We start from the raw sequence: 12,496 nt of genomic DNA, 5'->3' as shown, positions 1-12,496 counted from the left end.
TTAGGACGATTTAGGCACTGTTCGCAATTAGGACTGTTTCAACTAGGACACAACCGCCACTTTTGGCTAATTGAGAAGATGAAGATGAAGATGAATGGTGAGAAGATGAAAAGGGTGAAGGGGCAATCACAACTCGAGCCCCACAGAGGATCATACTGGCTGAGAATCAAGACGCCAGAGCTTCGTTGCCTGCAAGGGTCGCCCTGATAGAATTGAAAATGAAGTAAGTGTTCCAAAATATCCAGAAAGTCAGCTAACCCCTGTAGGTACCGATATTTCCTTTCTTCCTTTTTTGTCTGATGACGATAAACTCTGAACACCCACTTCTTTTTTCTTTCACAGGATTTGCAGCTAGAACGAACAGAACCTGGTCAAAATGTCGATGGTTGCAGAGTCTTCCGAGGGTGGTGAACCTGTCGCTCAGCCACCAAAAGATGAGGAGGGTCCGAAGGCTGCTACCGAGGACGTGGCGACTGAAGGGGAGGCTCCTGCCTCCGAAGCCAAGGAAGGAGAAGCGGAAGTAAGATATATTTCTTTGTTTGTTTCTTCCTTTCTTTGATTTTCTTTCTTTGTTTGCTTGTTTGTTTATTTCTTTGTTTCTTTTTGTGCCTTTGTTTCATTTTCATTCTTTCTTTGTTCGTCTCTTTTTGTTTCCTTCTTTTTTAAATATAGCTACAGTGTTACAGAAAATATATGTAATTTTAAGATAAATCACTACGAATATGTAGAATGGATTGAAAGATAATAAAAAAAGGTAAAGTGCTCCCCTGTGCTTAGCGCCACGCCATGAAGGCGTATAGAGGGTGTGGGGGTAACGCCCCACACTTTCTTGATCCGGTCATGAGTGGGGGTGAAGTGATCAGCATCACGCCCCTGACTGCCTTTACCCCCCAGGGTTTCCCCCAGGTACCCATGTTATTCGACGCTGGGTGGGCGCCGGGGCCGCTTCCATCGTTAGAAAAGTTCCCGAATTTGAACCGGCCTGAATCGAACCCGGGAACTTTAGCATGGTAGTCAGACGCGTTACCGACTGAGCCACCGCGGTAATATAGATAACATTAAGAGTTAATATCAGAATCTTATTTGTATAATTCGTTGGCATAACCTGGAATAATGTGTGTAATTACATAGAAATCAGTTAGTGTGCTTAAAATTTTCGCGCTGTGTCACTGGAACATTCATTTCAAGAAGCCAGTGGTGTTCGTAGGATTTTCGAAAGAGGGAGAGTTTGGGGGGTAGCCAGCCCCCTTTTATCATCATTTCCTCCTTTTGACGTTCTTTTATTTTTAGGATTACCGGGCCAGAGGGGTTATGACCTCCATCACCTCCCTTGAGCACCCCACTGCAAAAAGTTATTGAGTTGCTGTTACAGTTCCTTTGTAATTTCGTTACAGTGACTTGATTTGAAATGAAACTCGGTTACAATTTTGCTCTAAAATGCTATTTTTACAGGTTGTTTCATTCTAAAAATAGTATAAATCGTAGGAAGTGTTGCGCTGACGTACACTTTTGGCTCATGGTACATAAAACTAACATTTAATTTCGTTACTCTTTATGTGAAAATGTAACTGTTGCTTGTAGCTGCGTTACAAGTAACTACATTCTATCTCGGGAGTCTCTGGAGCAAGCGAACGAAAACAAGTCTCTGCGCAAGTAGAGACGACTCGACCAATGAACGCGTGAGAGGCGAAGTGTATCGAGAGAAAAACGAGGTTTCAGCTACCAGCCGTTTGCAGCAGCGCGCACCGCTTTGCTCCGCCCATTCGCTTTCTCCCCTTCTCTACCGTTATGCGCGGCCTTGCCGCACAGATTCCCGAGACAGATTGTACTTCCAAACGCCCTTGAACTGTGATTGAAACGAAAAATTCACACTAGTGACCTTTGTGGATTACAGGCCTCCGATAATCTCTTAACCCTCTCAGAATCCATAATGGCTGAACTGCAAGGAACAGCCGATCTGGAGGATGAGTTAGAAGAAGAAAGGTTGGAAGTAAGGGAAGTAGAAGAGGAAGGGGAGGAATATTGGGAAGATGAAGCCGAAGGTGAAGAAGATGAAGGTAAGTTTGTCATGATTTTGCTACTCACTCCGCCACGGAAGTCGGCTATGAATTGAAGACTAAAATTGGTAAACGCTGTAAGTGCCATAATAATTCAAACACCGTTTTCCACGTTAAACTGTGAAATATGCCATGCTTTATAATGTGGTAAACGTGAAAAGTGGCTGGTAGACCTCTAAGTAGTTCAAAGGGCGTGTAAAGAGGTCACTAGTGTGCTGAACGATGCGATTTCTCTACACTTTCGCTTTTGGCACTTACAACGTTTACCACTTTTAGTCCTCAATTAAAAATAGAAATAAAAATTCAAGCCTTAAATGTCTGACCCAGATATATTATTGTCGAAATTCTTAATAAATAACAGCTTGAAATTAATTATCACATATTCCTTGAGATTAAAACAATATTTATTCTGATTTTATTATTTCTAAATTATCATAAAGCCTCTCTCACACCGTCTCTCTCTCTCTTTCCATTGCTCTCTTTCTGTAGAAAAGTATATTTCCTATACCATACAGCAGTGGAAACATTTAGTCCTATATGTATTGAATCGCAAAGCATCATATAAACATGTGCTTGGAGGATGGAGAGCAACATAACAATACTGATAGTCTCTTTACTCTTGATTGTTTGCAGGCTCTGAAGGTGAAGGGGAAAGTGAAGGTGAGGAAGAAGGAGAGGGTGAAGGTGAAGGTGAAGGTGAAGGTGAGGGTGAGGTTGAAGATGAGTTGGAAGAAGAAGAAGAAAAAGAAATGAAACCGAAACCTGTTGTTGCAGTAAGACATGTGGAAGAGACGGATTTTGAGGATGAGGTTATAGTCGCTGTTCATGAGGAGTCTATAATGGAAGAACCGGAACCTAAGAAGAAGAGGGAAAAGCCTGACCTTACGAGAAGGAGGAAGTACAAAGTTGGTCCCGGGTTCTACCAGTACGAGTGGGTTGCGAATGAGAGAACGCAGCCCATTGGTTGCGATCTCGGAGTACCAGGACCCAATGAAATCATGCTGCCATCTTATTTCAGTAAGTATATGCCTCCAGGTTGTTTCTATGTTACATTCGTTTTGAAAATGATCGTTCCAGCGTGTTGGTTCAGAAGTCTGCAACCAATGATTGTAGTCGAAGTGAGGAAAGAGGACTTGAAAATTTTCTCTTTCCACATTTCGATAATTTTAAGGCCATGGTTTAACATAATAGAATAATTCAGGGGCGTGTCCAGAAGGGTCAATAGGATCACTTGACCTTCTTGGAGGTTGGAAAAAATTATTACTATTACTAATTCCTTTCTTTATTATAATTGCCTTTCCTCCTCCTGTTTATCTGTTTTTACTTCAATAGATTTTCTCCTTTACTCCTATGCGTTAGAATGCATTTCTTCTTGTCGCAGACACAATCTTCCCTCTTTTGTATATTATTGCTTCTACAGCATTTTCTCTTCTGACTTTTCTATTGTCTATTATTCTCTTTCTTCTCTCTCTCGTTCGCGTTCCTATCTGTCTCTCTTTCTCTAGCACGTTTTATCTCTTCTCTCTCGATCGCTTCTTTTATTTCCTTTGTTTCTTGCTTTCTCTCTCGCCCTATTTATCTCTCTGCCACTGGTTCGATACCGTGTGGAGGCATATAGTGGTTCGGATCCCACTTTAAATTGTAGGTCCAGTCCCGTTTAGCCTTTCTGTGCATAAAGCGGACTAAAAACAACAAATCAATCAATCAATCAAACGAGATCGACAACGAGACAGGCATTTTCAGATCAAAACAAGACCGAGATTGCGAAAAGTTTTGTCTCGTCTCTTCTCCGAAACCATTCCTAAAATTCAATGCATGTTGTTTTCTACAATTCAAAATTTACTCTAGTCTCTAAACAAAATCTATTGTTTCAATTTGAAGGTCCGCAAGTGATGAAACGCCTCCCAGATTCCACAAAGAGAAGGGCTCCCTGCTTTAGTATAGGAAGAAAGTAAGTGTTACATTTCGATTAGTCTACTTTTAGAGCAGAGATTCTTAAGCTGTATGAGATGACAGATCCTTAAATTCTTTTTTTTAAAACTTTGTTGTCTCTATCTCAACAATTTTACTCGTACATACCTTTCTAATTGTTTTAAATGTTGTACATTAATTAATATGTCTCTTTGAAATTAATAGGTCATGGCATATTCATGAAGAGTAACAGTTGGCAAATATAAAATTAGGCCTAAATTAGGTATCAACCAACCCAATGACTCAGGTCATTTAATTAATTTCGTAATTGCTAATTTTCATTGGCATGTTACATTTTGAACAAAGAAAAATTCCAATTAATCAGAATATTTGTCAAAGAAATTTTCTGTGCACAGTATGATGACAAACATTACTCTTGAGAATTCGCTGCGACCCCCCCCCCCTCATGTCAACCATGTGGCTTTTAAAAAATGGTCTCACGGTGGCGCAGTGGTAACGTTGTCGCCTCGTAGTCAAGGGGTCCCGGCGTCGCTACCCTGTGGAGGGACATAGTAGTTCGGAACCCACTTTAAACACTAGGTCCAGTCCCGATTACTCTATTTGTGCATAAAGTGGACTTAAAAACAAACTGTGTTATCATTTTTTAAAAAAGATATAGTACCACTAAGTTGAAATCGATGCACCATAAGGGTACGGCACTTGCATAGACTGCTCAGGGAAATAATGCACGAACCAAGAAGTTTTTAAAAATTACCTTTATGAATCAAAGTAATGAATGAAAACTGCCGAAACTTCCACTGCGTGCAGAGCAACCTTTCGACGCTACGAGCCCTCGAAAGTGGTGATTTTATGCCTATGCAACCACGAGGCACACATTCACATTTTCTCTGCAATTGAGGACTAAAAGTGGTAAACGTTGTAAGTGCCAAAAGTGAAAGTGTTGGGAAATCACGCTCTTCGAACTACTTAGAGGACTACCAGCCACATTTCACGTTTACCACATTATAAAGCATGCCACATTTCACAGTTTAACGTATAAAACGGTGTTTGAATCATTGTGGCACTTACAGCGTTTACCAATTTTAGTCTTCAATTTATTTTATCTGTTTGATAGCAATCTAAAAAGCTATTGTACGATGTGGAAACATTACAATGCAAGGAGAGCCATCAGTGTAATATGAATGTGCAGTGTTCGCTCTTTCGCCTTAAATCATCCGCATATGGGCTACATAATTTTATTACATACTCTTTTACATGCAGTAATATTAAAGATCAGCTTCGTTCGTTTTGCCCAGAAGCACAGATTTATCCAGAATTTTCCATCTAGGAGTGTAAGTTCGTATTTAGGAGAGCTAAAGGTAAATTTAGAGCCAAAACAGTCATGCCCAAAGATGGAGTTAATGGCGCACATCGCGCCATCAAAATTTGTGTTGGAGTGAGCCCCCTCCATATTCAACATGTATATGTTTTATTCTAAATGATTGATTGATTTGGTTTATTTTACTTTGCTTTTCTGCCACTTTTGGCTAATCGCGAAGATAAAGATGAGTGATGATACGATGAAATTGATGAACGGACAAATAAATAACACTCGAACCTGAGACCCCTGGCTTCGTAGCGCGGTGTGTTAACCACTCCGCAAAGGAGGCCGGCATATTTTTTCTAAAATATATGTCAAAATAAAGTTTTTCAACTCGGCACCATGCTGCAATACATGCGAAATGTGCAAAGAGACCGCGAGAAAGACGAATCATAATATATTTCATTAGCAATTCATGTACTGGAAAGATAAAAAATATTTTTATGTATAATGCATATATACTTCTTGAGGAATTTTGTGAGGGGCAGAAAGCCCTCTAAGTCGGCGGCTATGGGGAGGGCACCCCCGAGACAAAATGATCATAAACTGGAGCTTTGTGGAACATCTAGGGTGTTAAGGACATTTTGAGGAGGTGTTAGGGTGTGTGTAGATAAATCACTGTCCAGAAGTATTCACGCTGCAAATGCCGGCTGATAATTTTGCTGTTTTCCGACAGAAGGGGTTAAATGTCAGTGACAACTGTGAATGTGTAATACGTGGTTCCATACATACAGTTTTCGAAGGCTCGTAGTATTGAAGAGAGACTTCGACGTGCATTCCGTTACCAAGAAAAGTTGATATCCTCTGCAGGCTCTGAAAATTTGTCGGTTTTATACTGAGTCAACCTGTATATTATGTGCAATATTACAATATATTTGTAATGTTTTCTTTTCTACTAGTCAGAGTCGTAGCTAAGTAAAGAAATTTTGGATTTTAGTGTACCTGCCTGTTTAACTGAAACTATTCCTATTCTCTAACAAGTAAAGCTTATGAAAAGCTTGCACTTCTAACATTTCAGATGTAATACCTTAGGATTGTGGAGCACTGGTTGCGGAGCTGACATTAAATATGACATTTCAGGTGTAACAGCCAAAGGTAAGAAAAGTTTTGGGTAAGATTGTCTGGAATAGTTTGTGTCTTAGGGAGTTATCACACCGAAGCGACAAGCATGACGTGAAACTTGAGGATTTCAGCAATCGAATGTTGGCTTCCGCAACTTCTGCAACGTGTCTTGCCGCTAGGGTGTGAAACGTTGATAATGTAATGATTGGTTCGTTCTCAAGTGATATGTGTCACGTGTCGCTTGTTACTTCGGGTAAATATTCGGTATATCGGAGACACATTAAAATCGGATATTTTGTGTTTTGCATGGTTCGTACTTACCAATTGTGTATTGCGGATCATAGTTCAAGCTGCCATTATGCTTTTTACACGAAAAGAAACACAAATTTTCACATACAGAGTACTTCTTTTGATTCATTTCTTCGCTTTCGTAACACACAATATGGCGGGCTGAGGTTGACTACCGTAGTGGGTATGCAGTGCTTCCAACCTTCTTAGGACCTCCCCGATGGCGCAGTGGTAGCGTCCCGGCCTTGTAATCAAGGGGTCCCGGGTTCGATACCCGGTGGAGGCTCATAGTGGTTCGGATCCCACTTTAAACTGTAGGTCCAGTCTTGATTAGCCTTACTGTGCATAAAGTGGACTTAAAACACCAAATCAACAACAACAACAACCTTCTTCACCGAAAAATACCTACTATCGTGTTCGTCATGTGCAAATTGTATATTATGCATGGGTAGCTGACGGATAGCCCCACGAACCATTCACGGATAGCCCCACGAACCATTTCCGATAAGGTTTGGTTAGGTTAGGCAAGTATAGTTAAAAAAAAGGGGGTTTGAAACACTTACAGGGGGTTACGTCATCACATCCGCTTCACGTCGGGAAAGCAATGTCAATTGTGCGTCGGTGATATATTTATCTTGCAAAATACACGATTACCCGGTCAAATAAATTCTACGATGAAAGAAAATACCTCGACGAACGTTAGAAACCTTAGAGAAACTCATTTCCGTAAGTACTTTCTTCTGTAAAAATGAAGAAATGTGTCTCCGATATACCGAACTTTTACCTTACTTCGGTCTAAAATCTCCCGTAAAATTTATATATTTAGTTTAGACTGGTCAGCTGTCCAAATATTACTCAGTATCTCTAGAAATGGTCGTAAGGGGGTGAAGCCGTTGATAAAATTGAATGGTAATAACAATAATTCTTCTAATTATCGTCATTCATTTGGTTTATTTTACTTCGCCTTTCTGCTACTTTTGGCTAATCAAATAGATAAGAATGAGTTATGATGTGATGAAACTGATGAAGGGACATGCACAAAAAACACCCACGGCGAAACCGGGATTCCAACCCGGGACCTCCGCATCGTAGCGCTCTAACCTAAGCACTCTTTTTTTTTTTTTTTTTTTTTTAAGGAAATACCCCCTATACGGAGGTATCCCCCACCATTCACTCTTTTTCTCACTTTTACACTTTTCAATTCTTACATTTTTCTTTGTTTCTTATCAACTGGACGAACACAAATACCCATGCCTTACCCGGGACTCGAACCCAGAACCCCTGCCCCTGGCGTTGTAGCGCGCTCTGCTAACCACTCCGCCACGGAGGTCGATAGCACTCCGCCACGAAGGTCAGCTATATTGTTATTATCAGTTTTCTGATTATCATTACTCAGTAATAACTATAGTAGAGGAAAGTGACCAAAGCAGGACCCCCGTTTTGTTTTTCATCCCTGGTGTCATTATGGCATATTATTTCTATTAGAAATTTAATAAAATGGGTTCTTTGATATGTTTGCTAACGTTGTGAGTAACGTAATCCACCTTAAAGCGCATGATGCTTTGCCCGTAGGCCTAAGCATTTCTGTAAAAAGGGACGAAAAGTAACAATGGAGAAAAAGTGGCCAAAGTCGGACCCCTTCTTTAACAAGTTCCAAAAATTGGAAAAGACGCAAAGAAATGTAAATATCTGGTATGTAGTAAATGAAGTACATTTATTGAGCTTGCATAAAGAATATAGATGTACAAAAGTAATATAATATAGACTACCAATATCCTAGTCCTCCTCCTTTGGACGGCGGTTGCGGGACGGCATGGGTTCGATCCCGGGTTCAGTCTCCGGGAATTTCCGGCCTGTGTATAGGGCCGGTGGCAACCCACCATAGTGAGGAAATTGTGGAGCTCCGAGTGAGTGAGCGTAATCCGGTCGCGACGTCCTACAACGGCTGGGGGTTGGTCGGGCTGACCACCCGTCCTAATCTGGCTGGAGATCTCCACGAACCCCTGGTGGCCCACGTGGGAGGGGGGCCAGCAGTCCGTAGGTAAGCCAGGGCCCAATATTGGGCTGTAGCGCTATAGGATTACTTACCAATATCCTAACTGCGTCAATCGCCCTTTCCATTTTTTGGACATCCCACCTTGTCCCACCTGCATTGCCTTTTCCCTTGAACATCTGAAACAATATGTAAAAGGACTCTACTAACGAGTAACGACCCTTTGCTTCAATTACAATTGTAATGTTAGGCATTCATTGAGGGGTCCTACTTAGGGCATTTTACTCGTGGAGTCTTATTGTTTATACAATAAAACCACACGCAGCTATCTTCAAACAAACCATTACCATAATTTCAAAGTACAATACTTACTAGTGTCTAAATTGTAACAAGATTGCTACGTATCTCTCTCTTAATTAGCAAAATTCCCACTGTTGTGCACCGATGTACAAACTTTCATTCACACAAAAACAAGTCATGGCGGACTTACAGCACCTGATAATTGCACGTTACTGCTGACACCTTCCCTACACAATCTTTTCGTTATTCTTGACGTGTTTCGCCCATTGCGACCACGCGGCAGCACCTACTTACGGAAACAGGAAGGGGATCCGGCTTAGGGAGTGGGGTCCGGGTTTGGTTATTTTCCTCTACAAACTAATGAAAATAAACTAATTTTATTCTAATTTAGAAAACTGTTATATTTAAAATTTTGAAAACTGTGTAACCATTATTTCTTTATGGTAATATAAAAACATGGCCTCGTTCCTGTTTTTTTACTCTCAATTTATCGATATAGCGCAGTATTTACTATGGTTATTCTGTTCTAATATAAACTAACTGAACTTTATTTCTGTTATTAACAATAAAAATAACAAGTTTTATGCTGTTTGTGACTTGAACGATGGCAATTTCCGGGAGGTCAATGGACAGGTTCCTTCACCACCCCTACCCCAAGGCAACCATGTTTCTAAGTTTCCGCTTTGAAACTAATAGTTGCAACCCCCTTGCCGGAGTAGCAAACATAGCCTCGATCAGAAGCATGGTTTAGAGCGGTGTTTCTCAACCTCCGGACCGCTAGAAGTTCTCCTGGAGATGGCGACTTGCAGCGCAAACTACCAACCACCTGGCCTGAAAATAAGCACTAACCAAATTGATGGATTGACTTGCTTTATTTTACTTCGCTTCTTGTGCCACTTTTGGTTAATTTGAGAAGATGGGGATGAGTGAAGAAATTGATGAATGGACACTCACAAACATCCATGCCCAGGCCAGGATTCGAACCCGGGATCCCTGGCGTCGTAGCGCGATGTCCTAACCACTCCGCCAAGGGGGGCGGCACCAATGATATTGGCCAAAGGAAACTATCCAGTCGTTGTCAATTGATTTAAACCAACTTTTATGCTTGTCAACAATTATGCCATAATTTATTTAATAATAATATTTATTTAAGTGGTGAGCACGATTTGACAACCAGGTACATCACTATGTCAAAATTGGGCATTCAAAATTACAGAATTGAATACTTAATTATAAAATAATACAGTGGATCCTACATCATCATAAATTCAAATTGTAGGTTTGAACAGGTTCAGCTACTAAACCTCTGGCCTTTTTTAGACATGTAAGAATTGAGATGTATCTCTGGGAATATCTGGGAATTTTATAAGATATATTATTCAAAAAGTATTCATTGACTATTTGGAAAGTTAAGATCTTCTGTACAAAATGTATCCTTCTTTCTTCTAAGGTAAACATATTATTATTATCGTTAATAATAATAATAATAATAATAATCCTTGGCGCAACAGCCCGTGAGGGCTAGTGCCTACCTACCGACTGCCGACCTCACTACCCCCCCCCCCCCCTCGCCGAGGTGGGAGCACGTTTTTGTAGCTTGCCGGGTGATGCTACTCATTCCTATAGTTCCACAATTTCCTCACGATGGTGGGTACCCACCGGTTCCATACACAGGCGGAAATCTCAGGAGAAAAGTTGTTACGCTCCCCCCTCCCTCCAGGAGACTCGAACCTGCGCGCCCCCCTTACCCGGAGCCCAAAATTTGCGCCTTAGAACAAACGGCCACGGTGGGGGGGACAATAATGTATTTATTTATTATACATTTCAATGGACATATTAATTAACGTATAAAGTTTTTAAATGAAGAGATATTTACGATTAAAATTGTTCGTATCGGGGCATCGAATTAAAAAAAAAATATTACCGGGCCGCAGACTCAAGAAGGTTGAGAGGACATTTAACAGGACGATGTTGAAAGAAAAGACATGTTCTACTTTTTTTGAAGTTGCATCACCGACCTAAGGGGAAAAAAAAGTGTCCCGAAAATACCAATACATACAATACCACTCGGGAAACAACTATTATGATATTCCAACTCTAATATATACCTACTATTACGTTGGTTGGTGTTTTTAGTCCACTTTATGCACAGTAAGACTAATCGGGACTGGACCTACAGCTTAAAGTGGGGTCCGAACCACTTGTGCCTCCACCGGGTATCGAACCCGGGACCTACTATTACGTACTATTGTGTCCATGCTACCCAACTAGAGTATCATTTATCATAGAAATATCTGCCTGATAGGGATAGGCAAGAAATCCTATACCCTACCATGCATACATATAACATGTAAAGGACCGTAACTGCAACTTCTTCTTACGGGGGGGTAAAAATCGGCAACAAGCCCATCGTACGCTACTATGAGAACATACTTCAAGAATTAACCTGTAGATGGCTCTCTAAATTGCACGTAGGTACTCCCATCTATCGGCCAGTACGTGAAACGACGTTTGATTACTTGTTAGTCCTCTTTTTCGTGATTCTGAAATATTATTGAAATCATAGGCGTAGCTACGGGGTGTGCCGGGTGTGCCTAGGCACACACCCTAATGGGCTGCTTTATCAAAGAGAATTAAAGACAGATATTTTAATAAGAGAGAAAATAAGCGGCAGTTTGTAAGAAGTTGAAAATGTCATTACTTGGTACAAACGTGTGCATTATCGATGATGAAACGAGTGTCTATAGATTTTCGATTTTTTGATGTCATTGGAGAAATAAGATATTTACTGCATTCTATACTCTGTAATACAGTGCCGCTTTTCTTCTATACCTGTCACAAGCTGCACGTGTGAGAGAGCTTTCTCCAAGCTTACCCAAGTTAAAACTAAATTAAGAGCAACTCAGAAGCAGGATAGATTGGAAGCCCTGCTCTTGCTATTTGTGGAACAGGAAAAAGCTTAGTCTATTGATGGTTATGAGTTTAAGAACATTGTACCCTTTGACAGACGTCTCTTGTTATAGATTACGTGTATTTTGATGTACTTGTTTGTAACATTTATGAACATTTTGTGTGTGTGTAATTTCTATGCAATTTGATTTTTTCTAGTACATATATTCAGAAATTTTCAACACTGTCATTTAGTGAATTTATATTCCTTTACAAACATCAGTGCAGTTAAAGAGCCAAGTGATTGTGTTGCAAAATATGCTATTAAAAAGGTACAAGACCTCATTTTTTCTTTGTGCACACCCAAATATAAAGTTCTAGCTACGCCTATGATTGAAATTATACCCCCTTGTTATCTTTATTTAAATGTTTACATTTCTTTTTGTAACGGGACATTGAAGCTGACAGAAAACATTTGTGAAGGAATAGAGGGGACTTTATCACAATTAACATGCCATAAATGCAATACAAAAAATGTATAGGGTAAAACGAGGAGAGACGCCGCAGGCGGAGAGATGCCGCACATGCTGTAGTTTGCCTAGTACACATCAGATG

At 40.5% G+C, this 12,496-nt stretch overlaps 1 protein-coding gene across 4 annotated transcripts in view; it reads left to right on the top strand.

The window, feature by feature from the left end:
• LOC145993770 (uncharacterized) overlaps nt 1–12,496 on the top strand; it is a 97,277-nt gene that overhangs the window by 68,938 nt on the left and 15,843 nt on the right. For all 4 annotated transcript variants that reach the window (XM_083129546.1, XM_083129544.1, XM_083129545.1 and 1 more), the window contains exons 2-6: nt 343–520; nt 1,895–2,057; nt 2,691–3,074; nt 3,939–4,008; nt 6,368–6,444. In XM_083129546.1, coding sequence (XP_082985672.1) covers nt 377–520; nt 1,895–2,057; nt 2,691–3,074; nt 3,939–4,008; nt 6,368–6,444 — 838 coding nt within the window. In that variant the 5' untranslated portion in view covers nt 343–376. The remainder of the gene's footprint in view (nt 1–342; nt 521–1,894; nt 2,058–2,690; nt 3,075–3,938; nt 4,009–6,367; nt 6,445–12,496) is intronic.

This window comes from Lepisma saccharinum, chromosome 10, assembly GCF_977018435.1.
Source record: "Lepisma saccharinum chromosome 10, izLepSacc3.1, whole genome shotgun sequence".
NCBI classification, from domain to species: Eukaryota; Metazoa; Arthropoda; class Insecta; order Zygentoma; family Lepismatidae; genus Lepisma; species Lepisma saccharinum.
The sequence above is the reverse complement of the archived record's forward strand: the minus strand, read 5'-3'. Positions and strand labels throughout refer to the sequence as shown.